The 27,030-nt window shown below is 46.3% G+C and overlaps 1 protein-coding gene across 5 annotated transcripts in view; it reads right to left on the bottom strand.

Moving 5' to 3' along the window:
* Positions 1–27,030, bottom strand: part of STXBP6 (syntaxin binding protein 6) — a 570,134-nt gene that overhangs the window by 19,357 nt on the left and 523,747 nt on the right. For all 5 annotated transcript variants that reach the window (XM_081938959.1, XM_081938960.1, XM_081938958.1 and 2 more), the window contains 2 exons: positions 15,900–16,030; positions 10,808–10,973 (listed from right to left, as the gene is read on the bottom strand). In XM_081938959.1, the coding sequence (XP_081795085.1) occupies positions 10,808–10,973; positions 15,900–16,030 (297 nt within the window). The remainder of the gene's footprint in view (positions 1–10,807; positions 10,974–15,899; positions 16,031–27,030) is intronic.

The raw sequence follows: 27,030 nt of genomic DNA, 5'->3' as shown, positions 1-27,030 counted from the left end.
AAGTAACTCTCAAATGACCATTCTATCTGAAAAGGACTGAATCAGAATCAGAACAGAGCTGGAAGGGACCTTGGAGGTCTTCTAGTCCAGCCCCTGCTCAAGCAGGGGATCCCATATGACTTCAGACAAGTTGCTGTCCAGTCTCTTCTTATAACCCTCCACTGATGAAGCACCCAGAGTGTCTGAAGGCAAGCTGTTCCACTGGTTAATTATCCTCACTGTTAGGAAGTTTCTCCTTAATTCCAAGTTGCTTCTCTCCTTGATTAGTTTCTATCCATTGTTCCTTGTCCTGCCCTTTGGTGCTTTGGAATCCAAATTGACCTCTTCCTCTTTGCGGCAGCCCCTCAATACTGCTAACGTGTCTCCTGATCTCTGACATCCAACAATTTTTATCAACCACATGTATTAAAAAGCACCACTCCAATAATCTGCTTCACCATGTGAATCTTATATGTCACAGTCCAGAAGGCATAGATTCTGAAAGGCTGCAAGAGATGGAGCTGAAGATAGGTTCAGTATAAGATTTTTTTTTTCAGTGATTCTTTTTTGTTTCTTGAGATAAATGAATATTGTTCGGTGCCTGGGGTTATGGCTAATTAATATATGTTGTCAACTTCCCACTAAACCATATAAATATGGTGAATTATGTCTCCCCAATGTAATGCATAGCAAATTGAGCTGTAAGATGATAAATTAGATCTGGATATTCTATCAGGCTGCAATCTACCGTGGTGCAAATTACACAAAATATCAAATCTGTACATATATAATACCATATATACTTCAAAAATACGTCAATGTAAAGGAGGAGCCAACGTCGCGATGATACGGATGTGCGGTCTCGATGCTCCGAGACCATTGCCGAAACTTTTGTCCCTGGATGGTCCAATCGGACCTAAACCATCCTATAGAGGTGGTGAACAGGAAGAATATGTCTTGCTGATCTCAGGGACACCGCAAATTCCCTGATCGATCCAAGAGAAGTTCTTCAAGCTGGCGACAAAAAGTCCAGCCCCAGGCTGATGAAGTTGGGACGGCTCCGGAACAGAAGGAAAGTGGAAAGAGAAAGTGTGTCCATCTGGTGAGGAAACTTTACTGTTTTGGAAAAGACTGCCCCCAATTTTTTAAAAAAGTTAAATTAAATCCGAAAGCAGAAGAAAATAAGCGGCGAAATTAACCTATATTCGATTGCTTTGGATAGTGTGTTTCTTTTTCTTTGTAATTTTTCTTTGTGGATTGTAGTGTTCGCAACTTTTTTTCATTAAAGAGAACGGATCAGTTTTTCTTCTTCTATTTTTTTAATCAATTCCTATAACAGGATCCAAATTTCAAAAGACATTCAAAAGTCAGTCAATCTATCAAACATCAATCAATCAATCTCTTCCCCATTTATATTTTTAGCTCCCTCTTTAATTCTGAATAACATAGGTGGAAGATTTAGCATTTTGATTTTTATATGACTGCTAAATGTCTGTGAAGTGAGAAACTGCTGTTGTGTAATAGATATTGAGGTAATTCTGATCTTTTATGGCAATGATTATTATTTGAGAACTTATACAATATTGTATGCATGCACATTGTGATATTCCCTTTTGGGGGAAATATTACGGAAAGTATATAAAAAAAGTATGAACTAAGATAAATCCAAGGTCTACTGTATATCAACTGAGTTTTTAGACAAGACATGGCACATTTGCGCCTAAAAGTACATATAATCATACCTCTAACAACACTAAAAACATTGGTCTGTAAATATCTTAAATAACACACATCCTTGTTTAATTTTGTGCTGAAGGCTGAATCATTTACATTCTGTTCATTCTTATATGTGTTTTACATTATTCATTCACTGTTCTTATAAGATTTAGCAACCAGGTTTCAAATCCATAGTTTGATATTCTTCGGTTCAGACCTATTCATTTAATCAAAGGTATCCTCTCAACCAACAAATGTACAACTAACTTTCTTACCTACACCAATTTCTCAGTGATCTGATAAAGTGCAAATATCTTTTCATCGCATCATTATTTTGTCCCAAAGGTGCTTTTGCCAAAAGGCAACTGGACTTTCTTGGTTATTTTCTTTGAAAGGATTTCGTTTCTCATCCAAAAAACCTTCTTCAGTCCTAACTAGTTAGAACAGTTCAGTTAGAACTGAAGAAGCTTCAAGCTAAGCCTTTTCAAAGAACTCCCCCTCCCGCCCAAAAAGAACAGTTGCATTAGGACAACCATGATCAGGTTGATTGAGTATCTCCATAGACAGATCACTTTTTTTCATGTAAAGTCACTCTGTCCTTCAGAAAATCAAATACACAATACCTTTCAATGGGAATTATGTATTCCAATAATATGATAAAAATGAAAATGAAACATTATAAAATATTTAAATCTAAAATAATAATAAGAGCTATTTTGTCTTTCATTCACAGGCTCAAGGTAGCATATAGCCTCATATTTTTCTTCATAATAATAGCCTCTATTTTATTTCTCTTCATAACAACAGCCTTCTGTAGTAGCTTAGCCTGAGAGACAATCTGACCCAAGTCTCCTAGTGAGCTACTATGACTGAACCCTACAGATCTCCTACAGCCAGAATAACATCTTAATCACTGCATGACATTTTGAAGCTCCAACATGAATTCTTGTACAAGGCTTTTCATTTATAGATTATACAGATTATACAGGTAGTCTTTGACCTATGACCACAACTGTGTCTGTAATTTTGGTTGCTAAGCAATGCCATCATTAAGCAAGTCATTGCATGACCAGATCCAATTTTTGACCATTTCTACTACTGTTGTTAAGCGAATCACATCATTAAGCAAATCCAGCTTCCCCAATTGGCTTTGCTTGTCGGAATTTGGCCGGAAAGGTCACAAACAGGAATCATATGGCCTCAGGACCATTGTAAAAGGAAGCCAATTGCTCAGCTCCCAAATTGCAATCATCTGATCCCAGGGTTTGTTGAAATGGTTGAAACTTGTTACAAATTGTAACTCTGTAAGTCACTTTTTTCAGCAAGTCTTTAGAATGGTCATTAAATGAATAGTCTTAAATTGAGGACTACTATAATCTAGTGCTGTGATGGCGAACCTATGGCACGCAGCACCCTCTCTGATGGCACATGAGCCATCGCCCCAGTTCAGGTCTGCCGAGCTTCCACATGCATGGGGTGCATGTGTGGCTCATGCCTCCCACTAGCTAGCTGGTCTTTGGGTCTCTGCCGCGCATGCACAAGGGGCATGGCAGGGTGCATGCGGGGACCACGTGTGTATGCAAGGACCACGTGTGTATGCATGGGGTGCATGTATGGCGTATGCGTGGAGGTGCACGCCCATTGAATTTTGGGGGCGCGCGCACACATTTGCACACACACTTTAGGCACTCGGTCTGGAAAAGGTTAGCCATCACTGATCTAGTCCATTGTCAAAGCCATGAGAAATTAAGGGAATATACAAAAGATTATGTCTCTACAGTCTGTCATCATCAGTCTCCTTCTTTCCCTTTGACATTACGAATTTCTATAGAAAGAAAAGGACAGCAAGCACACACAATGAACATTAATAATAGGGAATAAGTACAGAATCAATTATCCCTTTGATATTCCAATTAATGGGTTTGGGAGATAAAAATGGAAGCTTTAATTATTTCAAAAGCATTGCTACCATAAAACATTATTCAGTCAGGCATTTTAGTCCTTTCTGCTGAAATACCAACATAAACTTTACTTCACTTAGGCCTGCAGGGAGAAGAAGTGCACCAGAGCATTTGCCAATTTCTGAACTTCAGCTGGTTCTAAATTACAGGATTTCAAAGCAATTTTAAATTATGTAGCATGACCTCTTCTCTTTAGAGATCAAGTGACCATGAACAAAGAATTTGGAGCAGCAACTTTGTTGCCGCAGTATACAAGCTACACACACACTTTATACCAGTTCTAAAATTGGGCCCTCAAAACTTAATGTAATTGAAGACCTAACAAATATAATTGCAGAATTTCTTCCTGAAAATCACAAACACTGAGCGGGCCACACATAATAATTTTATCTTAAAATATCTGATGTACATTAATATTTGCAAGATCTGCAGATACCAATGTTGCTGATTCAGAAAGAATTTTTTTAGTACAATAAAATTAAGTGCATTAAGAGAAGTGATTATTGTGCAACAACTCCCAGTCTAGTTTAGAAATTTCTCTTTTAGTAAGACTTGTAAAATCAATTGTTGCTAAATAGGAAACAATAAAACCAATAGAGAAAGGAATTAAAAAGTGACACATGTTCCATAGGGAATATATTTATGCAGTGAAGCAAAACTGATTAAAACTAGGCAGAAAATGATTATGTGGGAAAATCTTCTCCTAGCATTATCAAATGATGCTTTAGTTGAATAATTAGAATGTCTATGAATCTTACTTCAAAGCCCAGAAGAATATTTTAATATTTTTTATTAGGATCAAAGTTAATCTTGTATATGTATATTACCAACAAGTCCAGATGAATTTTAAAAACAGTAGCAGTATGTATGTATGTATGTATGTATGTATGTATGTATGTATGTATGTACATATGTACCATATTTTTTGGATTATAAAATGCACCTGACTATAAGACACACCTAAATTTAGAAGAAGAAAACAACAACAACAACAAAAAGGGTTTTGGCTTCCGCGTGCTACATTTCCAGCCTTTTTGGAGCCTTTTTTCGACCCTTTTCCAGCCTTTTTTCCACCCATTTTTAAGGCTTTTTTCAGCCTTTTTAAAAGGTCTTTTGGCCCATTTTGGGGGCTTTTTCAGCCCATTTTTAAGGATTTTTGGCCCATTTTTGAGGCTTTTTTGGCCTGTTTTTGAAGCTTTTTAGGCCTATTTTTTCCAAAAGAAATGGCCCGAAAAAAGCCTCAAAAATGGGTCATAAAAAGCCTCAAAATAGGTCATAAAAAGTCTAAAAAATGGACCAAAAAAGGCCTCAAAAAGCCCCAAAAACGGGGAGTGCAGAGGCAAAAAATGTCTGGTGGGTAGGTGGGGCTTCGGCAATATTTGGTCTATAAGACGCACAGACATTTACACCCCTTTTTGGGAGACAAAATGGCCGTTGGTACTTACCTGATACACTAATTCTCACTGCAGGTGGAGACAGCAGTCACTTGGGGTTCACTCTGTCCAGTAACCAATAGGCTGAGTTTACAGATTATAAAGCCTTCCTCCTTGCTGCTCTTCCCCAGCTTTTAGATGAAGACATGATGTAGACTGATGTGTAGTTGATATGAAGAAGGACAATAAAGGGAAGCCAAGAAAAGGGGAAAAAGGACCGACCTAATCCTAATGAAGGAGAACCTTGCAGTGAGAATGAGCGTATCAGGTAAGTACCAATGCCCATTCTCCACGATTGGTAGAGACAGCAGTCACATAGGGACATACCCAAGGTAGTCCCTAATTAAGGAGGGATCCAGTCCCCGTGGAAGAGGAGTCCAGAGAATGGACTTGCTGTAAAACCCTCCATTCAAAGGCAGCAAACCGGTCTATCTTGTAATGACAGATAAAGAGAATTGGAGAAGTCCAAGTGGCCACCCTACAAATCTCCATTGACGCCTGAGTAGCCCAGGCAGCTGACATGGCTGCACTATGAGTGGAATGAGTGGTTATACCCTGTGGAGGAATGAGATCATTGGCTCTGTAAGCTTTAGAGATACAGGTCCTGAGCTAGCGACCTATGGTAGACTTTAGAACCCAAGGAAGCTGGCTGAAAAGAGACTAGCAAGGCTTCAGAATGCCTGAACGTAGCTGAGCGTTTGATATAAATATGTAAAGCCCTGCGAACGTCTAGGGAATGCCACTTTTTTTCTAACCCATGAGAAAGATTGGGACAAAAATTAGGGAGAATCAGTTCCTGAACCTTATAAAAGGCTGAGTTGACTGGCCGTAAATGTCAGATCTAGACGGAGAACGATCCTATCTGCATGAAATATACAAAGGTCGCTTCTAATCGACAGAGCTGAGATTTCGGAGATTCGTCTTGCTGATGTCACTGCGATCAGAAAACAGACCTTGAGTGTGAGATGTTGAAGTGATACGGTCTGCAATGGCTCGAATGGAGCCCTGGTCAGAAAGTCTAAAACTTTGGTTAAATCCCAGGTTGGATATCTGTGAACAGTCGGAGGACGAATATTGGTCGCTCCACGGAGAAACCGACATATATGTGGCAGATGCAAAATGGGCTCACCTGTTGATCGAGTCATGACTGTAGAGGGGGCTGCCACCTGATGCCTTAACGTGTTTGGTGAAAGACCTTTGGTGAGGCCCTGCTGGAGAAAATCTAGCACATTAGCCAGAGAGGCAGACAAGGGAAGAATGTCAGAAGAACACCGCTTGGTAAATGCTGTCCAGGTTGCGTCGTATATTCGAGTCATGGAGGGGCGGCACGAGGCTTGAATGGTTAGAATGACACTGTCGAACAGCCCATCCGCTCTCAGCGCCTGCCGCTCAACCTCTACATGGTTAGACGTAACCAATGTGGGTCTGGATGCTGGATCGAGCCTTGTGAGAGGGACAGTCTGTGTGGCGGAATGCGCCAGGGAGGTGTTACAGATAACATCATTAAGTCCCCGAACCACGGCCAGCGGGCCCAATGTGGTGCCAGGAGAATTTCCACCTCCTCGTCTAGCATTTTCCATACCACCCTCTGTATTAGTGGCAGAGAAGGGAATGCATACAGAAGGCCTGGGGGCTACGGGCACCGCAAAGTGTTCACCCCCTCCGCTCCCGGAGACGCATACCTGGTGAAGTACCATGGGAGAAGGGCATTTTCCCTTGAGGCGAAGAGGTTGAGTACCGGTCTCCTGTATCTGCGGGATATCTCCTGCAAAAGTCTGCGTGAGATGCTCCACTCACCCTGGTCGACCTGAGTGCGACTTAGCCAGTCGGCCTGAACGTTGTCGACACCCGACATGTGGTCTGCCCTGAGGGAGAGAAGGTGGGCTTCCGCCCAAAGCCCCAACAGCCATGCCTCCCTCATTAGCGGTTCGGACCTGGTGCCCCCTTGCCGATTTACGTGCACCTTCGCAGTGATGTTGTCCGTGAAGATTAAGGCATGGGTGTTGCGTACCGTGTTTTGGAACCTCCGAAGGGCTAGATGAATGGCCCGCAGTTCCAGTCAATTGATGGTGTTGGCAAGATCGGCCTGTGACCACAGTCCTTGAGCCATCTCTGACCGAAGGTGGGCCGCCCACCCCATCAAACTGGCATCGGTGGTGATAGTTAGACGAACCGGCTCTCGAAAGAGAGTCCCATGAGTCAATGCCGGGGAAAGCCACCACTCCAGGGACTTCCTCACATGTGCGGGGGTGCAAACATGTTGCAGAGAACAGCTGATGTCCTTCTTCTGGTACAGTAGCAGGTACCACTGCAGGCAACAACTGTGGAGGCACCCCCATGGCACGATGGAGAAGCAGGACACCATTTTCCCCAAGAGATGAGACAACTGGAGAAGTTGGGCTCTGCAACGTCGCCTGATTGTCTTGGCCAGCTCCTGTAGGCTGTTCCGCTGATCTGTTGAGAGGAACATTTGCCCTGCACAGTGCCTATTAGAGCTCCCAGATAAAGGATGCAGGTGTCTAGGCTTAGAGAGCTTTATGCCAGATTTATGGAAAAGCCTAGCCCTTGGAGGACTTGAATGGTAGTTAGAATGTCCCTGTGACCCTGTCTGATGGAGGGGAACAGCAGGAGAATGTTGTCTAGATGTACTTGAATTCTGACTAATCTTGAGCGGAGGTGGGCAGCCACCACCGCTAGCACGTTTGTGAATACCCTTGGGGCTGATGACAGCCCGAAGGGGAGGGCCCAGTACTGGTAATGATTTCCCCTGTACTCGAATCGAAGGAACTGCCTGTGTTCATGGAAGATGGGACAAAATGCCTCAGGGGAATGGAGAGAAACTCCAGGGTCAGACCCCATCTGATGGTCTGCAAAACCCAAGCATCTGTTGTTATGTCCTCCCATCGGTCCCCAAACATTGTCAGTTGACCCTCTATCAGAAGATCCTCCAGACAGTCACTTCTAACGTCTGTAGGATTGATTGAAGCCCCCTCTAAAGGATTTCCTAGTAGGATATTGTTGGAAGGTCCTATTGGACCTATCCTGCTGTTGGTAGGATCCCTGCCTAGAGAGTGACTGACGCTGCGGATGGGAGTTGGAGAAGGACTGGTGTCTATAGAAGGTAGAGGAATTTCTATTGCCCGCCTTATGGAAAGTCAACTGGGGGACCTTACATTTGTCCTTTGACTCCACTAATAAGTGTTCCAAAGGGGCCCCCAAAAGATTACCCCCCGAAAAGTGAGATGAAGCCAGACGCCACTTGTGTCTGGCATTGGCTTGCCAATTTCTTAGCCACAGTAGTCGCCTAGAGGTGACCATAGAGGCAACGGCTTTGAGGCAAAGCGAGCTGCGTTAAGCGCAGCATCCTCAGAAAACTTGAGAGCTGCTTTTAATTTGTTTAAATCCCTGTGGGATCTAGTGTATTTATTTGGGATCCTGCTCTGAAGTTGCTTTAGCCAAAGGAGAGCAGATCTGCTAAAAAATGAGGAAGAAGTGGAAGCCCTAATAGCCCCGGCAGAGGCCTGGTGACCTTTGACAAGCGTTTGTTCCAAATGCTTGTCTTCAGGCTTAAGCGAATCCTCAGGGGCACTGGCAGCTTCATTAGGAGAGGCCAGAGCTACCACAGGCAGGTCGATGGCTGGAAGATCTAGAACCTTAACTAAGGCAGGTCCTACATTATACAGGCACTTATCAAGGGAATTAGGAAGAGGACCGATGCCTGGAGAGGCCCATTGCTTTTGCACTATGTTTATAAAACTCCTAGGAGAAGGAACCACCTCCTTCTCAAAAGTAGGTTCTAGGAAAAGAGGATCCTCAGAATTCCCAGTGTCAGAGGCTGCAGGCTTAGGATCTGGGGTACGCTTAAAACCAGCAATCTTCTTTGTCTTAAACAGCAAGGACCGGAAAAGAGCCGGTTTGAACAATCCCACAAAGGCAGGTTGGTCAGGGGCCAGATCCTCGTCCTTAGAGAGGTCAGAATCTCGGGGAGGGGGCTGCTCATCCTCATCCTCTGCTGTGGCAGACCTAGAAGTCGAAGGATCAGCAGTATCCTTACTAGAAGAGTGTTTCTTTTTCCTCTTGGATTTAGACACCACCCCCCCCCCCCGGATTTAGATTTAGAACTGTGGCTAGAGGATCTCTTATGTTTGAGGCCTGCAGCTATCCCCTTTTCAATGGCAGAAGAGATAATGGCAACTAAATCAGGGGTAATAGCAGGAGTAGTAGCAGGGGTTGGTTCAAACCCCAAAAATCCCGGGGAAGAGGAAGCCTGAACTGCCACCGGAGAAGGGCCTGTATCATCTAAGGAGTCATCCTCACTTTGAGGAAAATCAAAAACCCCTGTACCGTCCCCTATTTGAGAAGGAGAACCAGGATCAGAAAGGGAATCCTCTTAATCAGAAGAAAGACCCACAGGTGGGGGGCTACCAGGAGAGACAGGGATCACCTGGAATGGATGAGGGCTCTCTCTGCCATCCTGTGTGCACTTGCTGTGAGCTGTCTTGTGTGATGAGGACTTGAGCTGCCCTTTTCCCCCTTTTTTTGCTGCCTTAGGAATCTTTGCGGGGAGCTCCTCAGCTGCCATCCTTTTTCTAGAGGTCTGAGCTGATGAAGAGCCAGCAGTAGGGCTCTCTGGTGGAGAGGTCTGGGGGGAGGTTACTGCCCCATCTCCTGTGCTGGAAGCCATCATTAGAAGTCAAGCAGAAACAGCCATCCTCAAGTTAATTGCTGTAAAAGAGCCCAGTTACTGACTGTTGACTTCAAAATGGCGCCTGCTGCTCTTCGGGCCAAAATCAATTGTCAGTACTCTCTGCTGGCTTGAAACCGTGCCTGCTGCAATCTCTGAAGAAAACAGCGATCTTCCTGAGAGCTTTGCAGCCCCAGCGCTGTGTTCCTGACAACTACAGGGCTTGTCACCGAGGCAACCTCCAGCAATCCGCTCGAAAGAGAAGCGTCGGAGCCACTCCGCTGCCTAATACAAGCCTCCGACAATTGCTGACAGGAAAAAAGCTTCCGTTGCTTTAAAATGGCTATCCCAGCCGCGCGGCTAGCTCCGTGGCGAGGGACAAAGCTCCTTGCTTAATATACACACTCCCCCTGCCTGCAAGATCTTAAGAAATGGCAGGGGTTGAAATATGGAAGTTTTAGAAATAGCCAATCAGTAAGAAAGAACAATATAATCAGAGAAATACAACTACATGTCCAGTCCAGAACTGGCTAAAAAACTGGGGAAGAGCAGCAAGGAGGAAGGCTTTATAATCTGTGGACTCAGCCTATTGGTTACTGGAGAGAGTGAACCCTACGTGACTGCTGTCTCCACCAATCATGGAGAAAAGTGTGTCTTAATAGTTGGAAAAATATAGTACGTACATATGCATGTATGCATATATTTATTTGTATCCTGCCTTAATTATTTTCCAAAATAACTCAAGGTTACAAACATACTGTGTATAACACACTTTCATCCCATTTTCTCCCAACAACAACCCTGTGAGCTGAGCTGAGCTGAGAGACAGTGACTTATCCAAGGTCATCCTGTGCTTTCATGGCTATGGCAAGACAAATTCACGGACTCCCACTTTCTAGCCTACTGCCTTCACCACTAGGCCAAACTGGTCTAGATTATAAATAAACTATAAATAAATATAAATAGATTGAATTTATAATCAATGAAATGTCCTAAAACAAAAATCTTCAGGGATTAAAACATGTAGCACTTACCTCCAATAGCTTTAGACTGGCAATTAATAAATTCTGGCTTTTTGTCTGTAAGATACCGTTGACAAGTATGATGGAGAATTTGAAAGAATGTACATTTCTCAGAGGATGTATTCGCCACCCACTGGTCAAAAGCATTTTCAAACAACAAATCAAATTCTGGGGAATCCTTGAAAGAAAAAGATCAGATTACCAGGGAAATATTTAAATGTTACAAAGACTTACTTGCTATATTAGATTTTCCTTAAACAACACACTAAAACATTATGCAAACGTTCATAACCACCTTTTGTACAATAATTGTATGATATAATAGTTTTAATTCAATGCTATTATAAAACACTATTTGAAAACAAATAGGTAATTCAATAGCAGATGGAAGGCAACCATTCTAAATGTAATACTGGAAACAAACATTGAATCTATCTGGCTCTGAAATAATCTGTTGTCAAGTTACAAGAATACATTTCAGAATGTATTACATGGTCACACTGCTGGAAGACAGCATGATAAAGAGTCTTATATTATTCTGGATCCCTGAAATATTTTTGAATTAGTTTCCATAATCTCCAAACATAGATCATACTGACACCTTATGATGAATGTTTTAGTCTTGAGTTTTAGGTGGTCAATAGTAGGTGCTATTTTTGCTAATCATTTGGAACTCCAAGAATCGGCTCTTGAAATGAAATATGTCTCCTGCTAAGAAATTTAGGATAGATAATAAGGAAGTTTTCTTTGCCTCTTTATAAAAAGATAGGCATTTGGGACATGGCCAGAATGAGGACAGAATGTTTTGCAAAGGAGTAGAAGGGAGGAAAAAGCCCAGTGATCATTCTTCTCCACTGTGAGAAAGCTAGGCTTTGGAACTAGGTAAAAATGTAGCACCTATCTCTATCTTTTAGGTCAACCAAAAAACCAAACAAACCATGTTTCTAAAAGTAACTGGTAAAAAGATAAAAGTAAGAGAGAGACTGCTTTCCAGTTTCCAGTTCATTGTATATCACTACCTGCCTGTTGGGTATATGATAAAGCTTCATACCCAATACAATGAACTCTTACAGATCAAGTCTGTTCCATTGAAACTAAGGTGGCGGATATTGAAAATCAGAGAGATATGTAAACAAGATTCGAAAGCTTTGTCCCACTTCCAGAATGTTAGTTTAGAGAGTCATAGAAATGACCCAGTAGAAAATTGTAGAAAAGAACAAAAATATATGTTAAATCCAAGAAACAGAGGAAGAAACTCAGACTGGATCCACCCTAATCCAATTTGGTGTAAAAGGAAGGAAACGAAACAGTCTGGCTTTCAAGATTCTCTTAAGATAGCTGAAATAATTAAAATTTTGGAGTCAGCTTCCTGGCAGCCTATTTCTATTAACTACCTACCAATAGATATTCCTTGTTATGGAGAATCTCTTTGGGAAATGAAGTTATCATTTCAAGGGTAAAAGATGGTCCCACAAAGACGTTTGTCTGTCTGTCCTCCTGTGTGTGGGTATGCATGTGTGTGTGTGCATGCTGGATGTACCTTGACTGCCTGGAATAGTTCCTGCAGTTTTCTTGGCAAGATTTTTGTTAAGTGATTTGCCATTGCCTTCTTCCTAGGACTGATAAGAGAGTGACTAGCCCAAGGTCACACAGCTGGCTTCATGCCTTAAGTGAAACATGAACTTACAGCGTCCTAGTTTCTACCCTAATGCCTTAACTACAGCACTAAACTCTTTCTTCCGATAAGAGGAATATGATATTTAGGTAATAAACTCATATTTGCTCATTCTGCTTCCAGGATATTCCTCTGGAGGCAGTGGCAGGTGATTCATTAATCATTTCATGAAAAACATAAATATATAAGTTTGTGAGAGGCATGAAGATGACCCTGAAGCTTGTCTGGCTTGGGAAAAAGTGATCATACACTGTATATATGTAAATCTCTGGATACTGGAGGAAAATGACCACTGTTGTGGCCCATGTTAATATCAATACAGTTGGCCAATCTTGGAAGCCAAAATTAGATTGCTTGTTAGCAGGCTGATGTTTGGAGCTATAAATGTAGCATTCTTAAAAATGTTCTTTGTTATATGGACAAGGCCAGCTAGATATGCAAAGCTGAGAAATTTTCAGTAAGTGAGTGACAAATTGGTATAAGGTAGAAAGACTTAGATTCATAGTCTAAGTGGCTGTGGCTTCCGGCACCCCGGTTCAACCAGTTGCTTCCATCTCTGGCCATCGGGGGCGAGCAACTGGCCCCCATGGAGCGGGCGCGCAATTTGGGCGTCCTCCTGGATGCCCGGCTGTCCATGGATGACCATGTAACAGCCGTGGCAAGGGGGGCGTTCCACCAGGTCCGCCTGGTGCGCCCCCTATTGGACCGGGATGCCTTACGCACAGTCACCCATGCGCTGGTGACGTCTCGCTTAGACTACTGCAATGCTCTCTACATGGGGCTTCCCTTGAGATGCACTTGAAGACTACAGTTGGTCCAGAATGCGGCCGCGCGGGTGATTATGGGGAGTACTAGATACTCCCATGTAACACCTCTCCTGCGCGAGCTGCATTGGCTTCCTGTGGTCTATCGGCTGCGTTTCAAGGTTTTGATCACCATCTTCAAAGCGCTCCATGGCACAGGACCTAGCTACCTGCGGGATTGCATCCTGCCCCATACATCCCTACGACCAATTCGCTCACACAGAGAGGGACTTCTCCGGGTGCCGTCCACTAAACAGTGTCAGAGGGCGACACCCAGGAGTAGGGCCTTCTCTGTGATGGGCCCAGCCCTGTGGAATGACCTCCCACTCGACATTAGGATTACCTCCGATCTCCGCTCCTTCCGTACAAAACTCAAGACCCACCTTTTTCAATTATCCGGCCTGGCTCAACCATAGTTCCATCTATTCCTCCTGACAGTCTTTTTAAATTCGTAATTTTTAAACTGGGGTATTTTATTGGTTAATAATTTTATTATTATTATTTTATGTATTTAATTATTATTACCTCCTTCCTGTATGTGTATGTCTATATGTATATATTTATCTGCTTTTTATTGTACGCCGCCCCGAGTCCCTTGTGGAGAGGGAGCAGCTAACAAATCGAATAAATTCAATTCAAATTCAATTCAATTCAATAGTGCTAAACACTATGAATCTTGGAAGACAGGCCAATCCTATACAATAGAGATGGGCTTTGTTGAACCCAAATGAAACTGGTCAAAAATATGACAGAGCAACTTCTAAGCTGACTCTATAGGAAAGTGGCTTCCTTTAGAACAGGGGTGTCAAACTCAATTTCATTGAGGGTCATATCAGGGTTGTGATACGCCCCCTGGTGGGAGGGAGGAGTGGGCATGGCCAGCTCAATGTCATTTGTGTCGGGGGCGCTTCTGGTGGCCTGAGTGCTCTGCCAGCGAAAATGGGTTCCTGAGCTCCATTTTGGCTGCGACGGCCTCCTGCAACCCTCTGCCAGAAAAAATGGAGCTTGGGAGCGCTGGCCCTCATGAGCTTAGGAAGGCGGCATGCAGCCCTTCCAAACTCCATTTTTGCTGGCAGAGGCACTGCAGGCCAGTCCTTCGCTGTTTCCAGGGCGGCCCTGCGGATCAGATCTAAGCACCCTGTGGGCTGGATCTGGCCCTTGGGCCTTGAGTTTGACACCCCTGCTTTAGAAGGATTACATTTTTTAGAAGGTATAAATATTTTTGATAATACTACAAGGGATAAAAGAAAGTTGGATGGAGGTTAATAAGTCGATATGATTTTTAGGAAATGAAAAAGAGACAAAGACGATGTGAAAAAACTCACATCATTATTTGAAAAGTACTAAATATATGTGAATGCTTGAAATACATGTGAATTTCTAAAGTCTACAAGAGAATCTGAAGAGAACACAGTATAACAGAATCCTTGTACAATGGAGAGAATCAATGGTATGTATTAATTCCTGGATATAGGCATTATAGAAATGATAGGAAAGAGCCTACTAGTTCTGATATAGTATAAAGCAGCAAACTGAAGAACTCAAGGATGTAGAGCAACATTACAGAAAACAGTAAGAATTTTAAATATAGACAGAACAGAGAAGCACCCAGGAAAATTATTAGACAACAACAAAAACAACAAAAGGGATTCAAAGTGGCCATGAGAATTGCAAAGAAATGAAGTTAATTTCTACATCCATCTTTTCTGTACATATATAGCATAGATGTTGGAGTTTACATTGATTTTCTCAGAGAAGTAATTGGAACAACTAAAACAAAGTGAGGGAACAGTTCTAGGACATCTTGAAAGGCAGTTACAAACCACGAGGTTCTGACTGCACTCAACGGAAGGATTTTAAAGAATTTAAATGTAAAACTATTGATCTCCCAACAGTCAACTTGTACCTTAAATCAAGTGTCAGTACCAGGGTAGAAGATCAGTATAGCACCAATTTCTAAAGTGACCTGTTAAAATATTTCAAGCTATAGGCCAGCCATTTTAATATCAATTCTGAATAAATTGGTAGAAATGATAAACAAATTAAAAATAAGTAAATATTTGAAGAATCAAAAATTACTAAAGGAAAATTAGCATGGATTTTGCAAAGGCAGCCCTGTCTTGCCAATATACATTTAGTGCCATTTGGCATTAAATGAAGTAGACATTCTTGAATGTTCAAAAACCTTTCAAAGTTCCTTGCCAAGGATCTTGAGTAAACTGGACAGTCATGGGATCAGAGGATGTGTCCTTTTATGAATTACTAACTGGTTAAAAACAGCAAATAGTAGAAATATGTATTATTAGCCTCTATCCAAATAGTCCATTAGACTAATTGCTTACTGGATATAATAAAGTGATGAAATATACAATAATTTAGAAAGAAACCAAGAATATCTGGAATCATTACTCAGGATCTTAAGTAATAAAGATTTATGACTATCATCTCAAAATATCTATTACAGCACCTATTTTTTTTAAAGTAAAATCAAAGCAATTGCCCTTTTCCACATGTACTAATGATTGAACTGTTCTCAAAAAAGAAAGGATGAAAGCAGTCTGAGTAATCATAAGAAACAACAGACATGTAAAAGGAACTTTTAGCATCTCTATTATCATATACTTACCCGATGAGGATCTACACCATTAACCTGGCGAAGCTGTTCAAGCATCCATTGTGACCTTCGTGCAAAAGATGTAGAACCTTCAAATTGTTTAACTTTTGTAATATATGCTTGTGCAGGTCTCTTGTTTGTCACTGTAAACATAAAACAAAAAAGATTGTATATAAGCTTGCAAATGTCCTTGAGAATTGCACACAAGCTTAAAATAGTTTGTTTATAAAAGCAACATTTTATCAGTTCAGTCAATCATGACAAACACAGCTAAAAATATAATAATATAATTTTTTATTTTGGGGATGGATAGAAGTTGGGTATAAGTGTTATATTTGTGCATACATTAAAGAATTAAATACAATTTTATCTGAACGAACTAATTATGTTTATATAAAATATTTTTCATAGTGCTTTTTATTATATTTGACTCTTTTTTCTGGATTATAAAGTGCTATTTATTGTCTTTATAATTTTAAAACAACTTACAATTAATTACAAATTCATAAAAAAAGCTAATAACATCTTTATTTTTTAACCTCTGTAAGTTAATAAACCTGGGGGGGGGGGGAATAAAAAACTTAAAAATCTGAATGCTAATGTCTACTGAGCCTCACTATATTGTCTTCTATAATGAGGTATCATTTCTAAGCCAAAGAAAGAAAACAAAAACACAATTATATTATTTACTTGCATCTGCAATTCTTTGGAAAGCAAAATGTGAGTTCACATTGCAAAATTGTGCCTTTGTGCAAAACCTTAACTGAATTTTTCTAATGCATACAGAATTGTTGGGGAAGTCTTAGATTCCACCTGTACCAGACAGCTCAAATAGTCTCCTGCCAAATCCCTTCAACTCCTAAGATTGCTAAAGTACATTTGTACAAAGTGTAAGGTAATTGGAGGCTAAAAAGAAGACAAGGATGGGTTGTGTGAACATCACCCCTTGAAAATGACCATTGGCTTACCTGAAGGGTCCTTTTCTGTGCACCGCGGGAGAGTCCAAGCAATGGGTTAATTCACTCTGGTTGCCCTGGATACTGAGGAACTTTTTTTCTCCCTTTAACCACACCTCCTCGTGTGATTACTGCCAGAATTAATTTCCGAAAAGTCAATCTGTCGAGAGGATGGAGCGAAGGCGTCCAAGGAGTTTTCAGTTGAAAAAAGAGGAAAGTATCCCCGGGCCGAAGACCAGGGTGGGTTGGACTCTCCCGCGGTGCACAGAAAAGGACCCTTCAGGTAAGCCAATGGTCATTTTCCTGTGCACCGCTTGGAGAGTCCAAGCAATGGGACATACCCAAGTTATTGTCCGATTGGGTGAGCAGAGTCAGAGTCCCGGGATTCGGTCGAAGACACGACCCCTTGAAGTACCCTCCTGCCAAAGGACGCCTCAGCCGAGGCGTAAACGTCCAGTTTGTAATGACGTATGAAGGGCGACGGGGAGGACCACGTAGCCGCCTTACAAATGTCTAGTATTGATGCCTGGGTGGCCCAGGCCGCCGTGGTAGCCGCGCTGCGAGTGGAGTGCGCAGTGATGCCTCGGGGCACCGATCTGGACTGACTTTCGTAGGCCAGGGCAATGCAGGCGCGCAGCCACCTGCCAACAGTGGAAGAGGAGATTTTCTTGCCCAGGGAACCTGGATGAAATGACACGAATAAAGACTCCGACTTCCGGAATTCGGAGGTGCGGGCGATGTACGTTTTCAGCGCCCTTCTCACGTCCAACATGTGCCACTGTCGTTCCCTGGGATGTGACGGCCTCGGACAGAAATCAGGAATCACAATTTCTTGCGTTCTATGAAACCAAGTATTAACCTTTGGAACAAAGGTAGGGTCCAGTCTCAACACCACCCTATCTGGGTGGACGGTACATAGGTCCTGGCGAACCGACAGGGCTGCCAGTTCTGAAATACGACGAGCTGACGTCACGGCGATGAGGAATGCCGTCTTTAGTGTAAGATGACGCAGCGACGTAGTGCTGAGAGGCTCGAAGGGTGGAGCGGTGAGCGCCTGCAGAACCACGGACAGCTGCCAGGTGGGGTAACGGTGGACCGTGGGAGGTCGTAAGTTACAGGCTCCCTTGAGGAAGGAACGGACCCTGGGTACCTTGCTAAGGGGCAAGACCGGGTCACCGGCCCAAACGGTGGAGAGGGCCGCCACCTGTCGTCGAAGGGTATTTGGAGCGAGGCCCTTGGCAAGACCCCCTTGTAGGAAGTCCAGGACGCGGGAGACCGGAGCCGTCACCGGGTCTAAACGTAAGGCGTCGCACCATTTGGCGAAGGAGGCCCACGAGGCATCGTAGATTCGAGTGGTTGACGGTCGCCTAGCTGCCTGAATGGTGTGTATCACCTCCCCTGAGAAGCCCTTGCGCCTCAGCTGGTCCCCCTCAAGTGCCAGACGGCCAATTGTAGCCATTGGGGCTCTGGATGAGTTACGGCCCCCTGGCTGAGGGAGACTTGGTCTGGAGGAATCTTCCACGGAGGTGACAGGGAGAGGCTGACCAGGTCGGCGAACCACGAACGACGGGGCCAGTGCGGGGCCATGAGGAGCACCTCCGCCTCCTCCGCGATGATCCTGTGGATGACTTGTGGAATCAGGGGCAGCGGAGGAAAGGCATAAAGTAGGCCCCGGGGCCAAGGAGAGCGAAGGGCATCCGTCCCTTCCGCCCCCGGGGACTGGAAGCGGGAGAAATAGCGGCGAAGTTGAGCATTTTCCCTGGATGCGAATAGGTCGACCGCGGGAGTGCCGAACCTGCGGGACAGCTGGCGAAACAGAGCCGGATCCAGTTTCCACTCTGCCGGGTCTATGGTGGACCTGCTCAGCCAGTCCGCCTGGGTGTTGTCGACTCCCGAAATGTGGTCGGAGCGAAGAGATGCCAGATGCCTCTCCGCCCAGCGCCCCAGGGATTCCGCTTCCTTCATCAACGTCTTGGATCTGGTGCCCCCCTGGCGGTTTATGTGGGCCTTGGTGGCCACATTGTCCGTCATCAATAGGACATGTTGATGGTGAATGTCCTGGCGAAAATGCCGGAGTGCCAGGCGGGCCACACGCAGTTCCAGAAGATTGATGCTGCAGGAGCTCTCTGCGAGTGACCATTTGCCTTGCACCACTAGATGACCCATGTGTGCCCCCCAGCCGGTGAGGCTTGCGTCTGTGGTGACCACTAACCGGTTGGGTTCCTTGAACAGGTGGCCCTTGAGGAGAGCAGGGGACGTCCACCATCGGAGCGATCTCTTCACTGTTGTGGGAACGCTCACCAGTCGTTTTGAGTTGCTCCTTGAGGCCCTCTGGTGAGGAAGGAGGAGCCATTGGAGAGCTCTGGAGTGGAGGCGAGCCCATGGGACGATCGAGATGGAAGAGATCATTTTTCCCAACAGCTGTGACAGGAGGACGATCGGTACCTGTCTCGCGAGCATCACCTTGCGGGTCATGGCCACTAAGCTGTCTAGCCTGTCCTGGGATAGGAAGACCCTGCACAGGGAAGTGTCTATGACCGCCCCCAGGTGGATAAGTCTGGTGGTGGGAACCAGATGGCTTTTCTTCAGATTTAGGGAAAAACCGTGGCTCCTCAGGGTTCTCATTGTGATGCGGAGGTCCCGCAAGGCCTGCTGCCTGGACGACGACTGGATCAGGATGTCGTCCAGGTAGCACTGGAGCCTTATGGGTCTGCGCCTCAGTTGGGCTGCTACAACCGCCAGGACCTTGGTGAAGGTCCTGGGGGCCGACGACAGGCCGAAGGGAAGGGCCCGGTATTGAAAATGCCTGCCGGCATAAAAAAAGCGCAGGAACCTCCTGTGCTGGGGACGGATGGGGATGTGTAGGTAAGCCTCCTTGAGGTCGATAGAGGTAAGGAGGTCTCCCTGACGGATCCCCGACAGGATGGACTGGAGGGACTGCATCTTGAACCTCCGGTAGGCAATGTGCCTGTTGAGGTTCTTTAGATCCAAGATGGCCCTCCAGCCCCCCGAGTTCTTTGGTACCAGGAAGAGGATGGAGTAGAACCCCCTCCCTTCCTGGTCGGGGGGGACCTGCTCTATCGCGTCTATCTCCAGGAGATGGCGAATCTCCTGGTTCATAAGCTCCCTCTTCAGAGGACAGGAAGGAGTGGGACACCGGATGAAGTTCCGGGGAGGGGGGGATAGGAATTCTAGGGATAGGCCCTCCCTCACGATCTGGAGGACCCAGGCGTCCTCCGTGGTCTGGACCCAATGGTGGGCGAATAGCTGGAGGCGGCTCCCTATAGGTGACGGGCCCGGGCAGTCACTTAGAGTTGCGGAAGGGCCTGTTAGAGGCACCTCCGCGGTTGGATTTACGGAAGCCGAATTGTTGTCTACCTCTGTCCTTAAAGGAGGACCTGTCCCGGAACCTGTCCCCTGACTGACCGGCCGGTCGGTAGGGCGGGGAGAAGGAAGTAGAGGTAGAGGGTTCAGGGGCACGAAAGGGCTGCCTCCTGGGGTATGGAGCAGACTTGTGGTCCTGCTTTTTTGTGGTGGAAGGTAAAATCTTCCTTTTATCTTTGGATTCAATGAGGAGAGGCTCAAGCGCCTCCCCAAATAATTTGGCGCCCTTAAAGGGGGCTGAGGCCAGCTTCCACTTATGCTTCTGGTCCGCCTGCCAGTGGCGGAGCCAGATCAGGCGGCGTGAGGTGACGTTGGCCGCCAAGGCTCTAGAAGCAAATTTAGAGGCGTTAAGGGATGCGTCCGCCGCATATTGGGAGGCCGCAATAATTTTTGAAATATCCTGGCGGAGGCGCAAGTCTCCTGCCGGGAGTTTGGTCAACAGTTCCCTTAGCCATATAACGGAGGCCCTGTTAAAAAAGGAGGCGGAAGAGGAGGCTTTGATGGCCCAGGCAGCCGCCAGGTGGGCCTTATGGCACACCCTCTCCGCCTTCTTATCCTCCGCCTTGAGCCCATCCAGCAGTTCTGCTGGGAGGGAAGAGTTGGAGGTGAGGGCAGTGATAGGTGGTTCCACGGCTGGGAGAACCAAAAGGTCTTCCAAGGTGGGGTCCATAGAGTAAAGTTTCTTGTCTGCCCCGCTGGGGGAAGACAAGGTGGCTGGTTGGGCCCTCTGGCGTTGGATTACGTCCAGGAATAAGCCTGGAACCGGGACCAGCTCTTGTTGGGGGGCCGGGACGTCGAACATGGCCGCATTGGGATTTTCGGGAACAGCATCGGCCGAAGGTTGGACCGGCTTAGGTTTAATCCCTACCCTGGTAGCTAGTTTGGCCTTACGGAGAATGGACTTAAAGAGAGTGGGTTTGAAAAGTCCGGAAAAGGCAGGGGCGTCCGGGGGGAGGCCCTCGTCTTCAGATAGCTCCAGGCCGTCCTGGTCAGCGTCCTCGATAGCGGAGGTTTCGCTGACCACGGATGACTCAAGGGATGGATGGCGGGCACGCTTGGCTGGAGGAGGGGCCGCCGGGCCCCGGGAAGTGGTCCCTGGCCCCGAAGGGGGAGGGGAGCGCTTTTGGAGGCCCTCAGCAATGCCTCTGGCGATAGCACGATCGACCAAGGCCTGTATGCGCGGTGACAGCTCGGGCTCCTGATCAGAATCTGATCCCGGGTCCCTGGGGTCTTGGAGATGCCTGGTGTGACCCTCTGGAACTGGGTCCTGTTCATATGACCAGGACGGGGCAGGAGAAGTTGGCTCCGCCAGTGATCTGTCCGGGGACAGATCCTGAGACTCTACCTCCTCATTCAGCAATGCCAAGATATCACCTCTGGATGGGGGAACGGGGGCCACCTCTGGGGGGGGACCCTGTCCCAGCCTGGCGCCGGGCCTTCTCAAATTGTTTATCAAGGGCCCGCTGGCGTCTCTCAGCGTCCTTGGTTTCGGCTGCAGACGGGGCCTTGACAGGGTGCCTATGGGTGTCCCCTGAGATACCCTTGCCCACACTCCCACCCCTACTGGAAGGGGGATCCTTGCTAGGGGCCTGAGAGGGGCCGGATCTAACCTCAACGGAACCTGATGGAGGGAGCTCCATGCCAATGACCGCACAAGGATGATGCAGAAAGCACAGGCAAATGGGTGGGCTGCAGTGGAATTCGACTGGCTACACTAAAAGGCATAAAGAAAAAAGACAATTATGATTAATAATACAGGTATAGGAAAAAATTAATAAATCCATTTCAGCCTAACACTAGTAGCCAAATGGGAGGAGGACACCCAGGAGGCTGAGCTATGAGGTGGGCCTGCAGCTCAGGCTGCAGTAACCCTTGCAGGAGAAGGCAGGGAAGTCAGTAGGCCAGGAGACTAGAGCTTAAAAAAAGGCGAAGGCCTGGCCAGATCTTAAGGATAGAGAAAGTCCTTCCCTGTGCCGGTGCAAAGGACACGTGGTGGCCAAATTACCAGCGCCCCTGATGTCCAGTGAGTGGTGGCCGAGGGTCCGTTGGGCGGGCCCGGTGAGGCCCTGTAGCCACCAAGCGGCCTCCTGCATGAGCGTGGCTGAGCGGCAGAGGCCTAAAATTAAAGGCGCGAACTTTTCCCGCCTAAAAATGGCCGCCGCAACAGCGAGGAGCTGGGCGGAGAGGAGAGCGGCAGCCAGGATCAATCCGGGCCGCTCGTAGCTCCGCGGCGGCTGAGGGGTGGAAAAAAACGCATGGGAGTCAAAAAAACAAAAAAAACTAGGCCGGAAAATAACAACCGGGGAGGGAACCGAGAAAAAAACCCCTCGCTGCTGTTGCCGCGCTCTGGGAGCAAGCGGCAAGTCTCCAAGCCTGCAAAAGTGCGAGGCTGTGGAGAAAAAACCTCCCCCACACACGCTTACCTCCTGGCCTCCTAGATAGCTGATGTTGATTGCAGAAGAATAAAAGGCAAGGAGAAAAGTTCGTTTTGAAGAGGAAAAGGTTTTCCAAAATTTTAGGAGAGTCCAAGCCAAGGATTAATAGCCTGAACTCAAAAATACATCCGATCTGGGCAGTGAGGAAATTTATTCTGGCAGTAATCACACGAGGAGGTGTGGTTAAAGGGAGAAAAAAAGTTCCTCAGTATCCAGGGCAACCAGAGTGAATTAACCCATTGATTGGACTCTCCAAGCGGTGCACAGGAAAAACTGCAGTTACAGGGAAATAACCAGGTCTTCACATTTGTCTCTTTGACTCACACATAAGCAAGTACATAGTGAGCTTTATCCTTTTTACAAGGATGGCTGCTTATCATAACACAACACAAGAAAGGATACCCCTTCCAAATGTGACTTTCTTTGTGAATGTTGTTATGTATCATAGTTTTCCCTCTGGTCCGTTTCGCTAGGGGGTGCTGTGCTCAATGCTGATTGGTTGACTGTTTGACAGCCGGCATATATAAAGGGCTGTCAAACAGGGCTCAGCTGTTGCCAGTTAGCTGAGACGTGTGAAATGTGAAGTGCCGCGTTTGGCAACCCGTTAACAATAAACTGTTAGCATTTGTTAAGTCCTGGCTCGCCTCCGTTTGTCCACCCGCGTTCTCCCAGCTAGAACATTGGCGACAAAGGTGGGATCAACAGGCGGAGCCCAGGTACAGCTGTGAAAAGTCACTAACCTATGAGCTAAGTCACTGAGAGCTGAATTCCCTCAGGGAATCACTCGACAAGAGGTCGAGTGAGTCACTTGCCTACGAAGACTGCCTCTGGTTAATCAACGAAGAAAGAAGTTACCTCAGAGATGGCCTCAATGAACACACTAGCCGCTTTTAACGCAACTGCAGAGACTTGGGGCTCCTATATTTCCCGTTTTGAGTGTTTTTTAGAAGTAACGGCTTTAAAGACCTAACTGAACAGCGGAAAAAGGCATGTTTCCTAAATTTATGTAGTACGGACATGTTTAATCTTGTGGAGACTCTAGTTGCCCCGCACTCCATCCACGATGTGACCTGGGATGTTTTAATTTCCAAGTTAAAGAATCATTACGCCCCAGTGCTGTCCCGCACAACGCACAGATTTGCCTTTTACAGAAGGGTCCAGCTTGAGGAAGAGACAATAAACAACTATGTGGCTGCTTTATGAGCCGCGGCTGTTCATTGTAGATTCAAAGACTTAGATGAAGCCCTGTCAGACCAGATTGTGTGTGTGTGTGTGGGGGGGTTAGAGACCTCCGTATACAACGCCGCCTGCTGGCCAAACCTGAACTCGACTTACAGATGGCCCTGGTTGAAGCCAGGGCGGTAGAGCTGTCAACGAAATCTACGCAGGAAATCCAGAGATTCTCCAAACCACAACCCGCAGATAAGACTACCGAGGTGCACTATGACGACATTATCGATGACACCGGGGCCACCGGGAACGATGAAGTACATCGCCTACGGGATGAGCAATCCAAAGGTCGGCAGGGTAAGACCATGTCCCGAACAAATTGCCCAGGGTATGGGGGTAGGCACGATAGAGCGGACTGCCATTTCAAAAATGTGTCCTGCCTCCGTTGGGGAAAAAAGGGCCATTTAGCAAGTGTTTGTAGGGCAGCTGTGCCTTGCGCAAGTGCTTTAGAAGGGAACTCTCCCAGCACCAGCCAAGGTTTCAAAAAACCCTCTAGTTTTGGTAGGAACGCAGGGTTCAGGAAGCAGGATTCCTGTTTTGCAGTCAGTGAGGACAGAGATGAGTCTGAAGTAGACCAGATTGTCCATACCCCGAGAGGGAAAATATTCCTCACCGTTAGACTGGAGGGCAAACCCTGTCAGATGGAGGTAGACACGGGCTCAGCCGTATCTATAATATCTTGGGCAGGAATTAAGAGACTTGTACCAGACATCTCCCAAGCGGGATTGAAACCGTGCCCATTAAAGTTGAGGGATTTTCAGGGAAATCCCATTCCAGTGCTGGGGAAGTTTTTCTGTAGGGTGTCCTTTAAACAATATCATAAGAGGCTTCCTCTTATTGTTGTCAAGGGTCCCAGGCCAAGCTTGTTAGGTTTGGAATGGTTTGAAGCCCTGGGTCTGGCCATAACTGGGATAGATCAGATTCAGACCACTCCATACCTTGACATGCTAATCAAAGAATTTCCTGAAGTTTTCGGGGAAGGATTGGGAAAATACACTGGCACCCCCATTTCTTTTAACCTAGACCCCCAGGTACCACCACGGGGTCTGAAGCCGCGTAGGGTACCATTTGCATTAAAACCTAAAGTAGACACAGAAATAGACAAGTTATTGGCCCAAGGGGTGTTAGAGCCTATTGACCATGCCTGTTGGGAAACTCCCATTGTCACACCAGTTAAGCATGATGGCTCTGTGCGCATCTGCGCTGACTTTAAATGCACCTTGAACAGTGCCTTGCAGCAGTGCCTACGGTGCCCCGAGTCCCTTGTGGAGAGGGAGTGGCTAACAAATCAAATAAATTGAAAATTGAAATTGAATAGAGCGCATACCCCGTGCCCATGGTGCAGCATTTCTTGCACTCCCTGGGTCAAGTAACCATATTTGCGAAGCTTGACCTAGCTCAAGCATATCAGCAGTTGCCTATGGATGAGGCGACTGCTGAAGCCCAGACTATAGTTACACATAGGGGCACATTTAAGTGTAACCGTTTACAATTTGGGGTCAGCATAGCACCTGGACTTTTTCAAAATTTAATGCTACAAGGGATACCAGGCGTCGTTCCCTATTTTGACGACGTCCTGGTATCAGTCCGCTCCCTGTCCAACCTCCTGGCCCGATTGCGAACCGTACTTCGGCGTTTCCGTGGTGCTGGTTTAAAACATAAAACAACCAAGTGCCAGATTGCAGTTCCCCAAGTCGAATTTTTGGGTTTTTTAGTGGACAAGAAAGGCATTCATCCGACCCCTGAGAAAGTGCGGGCTATTAGTCAGGCTCCTCCGCCTACCACCAAAGCCGAGCTTCAAGCTTTCCTGGTTCTGCTCAATTTTTATAATATTTTCCTGCCTCACATGGCGTCTGTTGTGGAACCCCTGCACAGATTGCTAGACCTCTCAGCGAAGTGGGTTTGGGGCAAGAAGGAAGCCACAGCTTTTGACAAAGTTAAAAAATTCTTAACATCTGAGAGTGTCCTGCTCCAATACGACGAATCCCTCCCTGTGATTCTGACTTGTGACGTGTCTCCTTACGGCATCGGTGCAGTCTTAAGCCACCGTCTGCAGTCAGGACTAGAATCCCCCGTGGCATTTTTCTCTCGCACCCTGTCCTCGCCCGAAAGGAACTATAGCCAGCTAGATCGAGAAGCTTTGGCTATAATAGCGGGGTGAAGCGCTTCCACTCTTATCTCTACGGCCATCATTTTCACATAGTGATGGACCACAAGCCCCTGCTGGGTATCATCGCTGGGGACAGACAAATGCCCCAAATTCTATCTCCCAGATTTACGAGATGGACTGTGTTCCTGGCTGCCTACAACTATACCTTGCATCACAGACTGGGGAAGCACATTTGCCATGCCGACGCCTTGAGCAGGTGCCCCTTGCCCATCGCAGTGAAAGACCCAGCGCCTGCCTCTGAGGTTTTGCTGATTGATGAGATGCAGCTACTGATAACAGCAGCTGATGGGGTCGCGCACATGAGTCGGGAAAAACTACTCACCAAGTTGCTGGATTGGACTGAACGGCGATGGCCAGCGAAACCACTGGGCACCGACTGGCAACCATTTTCAACCAGGCAATATGAACTCTCTTCTCAGCAGGGTTGCCTCCTATGGGGTGGCCGAGTGATCATTCCTGCCTCCCTGCGAGAAACGGTGCTGACAACTCTTTACGAAGGCCACCCGGGGATAGTCCGGATGAAGTCACTGGGCCGGAGCTATGCTTGGTGGCCGGGCATGGACCAGGACATTGTGAGGTGGGTCTCTGGCTGTTCTAAGTGCCAGGTGTCCCAACCTGCCTGTCCCAGAGCTCCCATCCAGAATTGGGAGCAGCCAAGGGCTCCATGGTCCAGGATTCATATGGACTTGGCAGGCCCAGTAAAGGGCCAATCTTTTATTGTTATTGTTGATGCTTATTCTAAGTGGGTTGAAATTGCATTATTGTCTACCACCACTGCCCCTGCCATTATCAAGGTGTTAAGGAGGGTGTTCGCGACCCACGGGTTACCTGGGCTGGTCGTTTCTGACAATGGGCCCCAATTTACTGCAGCATTGCTAGACAATTTCTTTGCCAGGCTAGGGGTCCGACACACTTTCGTAGCCCTCTTCAACCCAGCAGCCAATGGCCTAGCAGAACGCACGGTCAGA

Source organism: Natrix helvetica (genome assembly GCF_964273705.1).
Source record: "Natrix helvetica genome assembly, chromosome: 1".
Taxonomy (NCBI): domain Eukaryota; kingdom Metazoa; phylum Chordata; class Lepidosauria; order Squamata; family Natricidae; genus Natrix; species Natrix helvetica.
The sequence above is the reverse complement of the archived record's forward strand: the minus strand, read 5'-3'. Positions and strand labels throughout refer to the sequence as shown.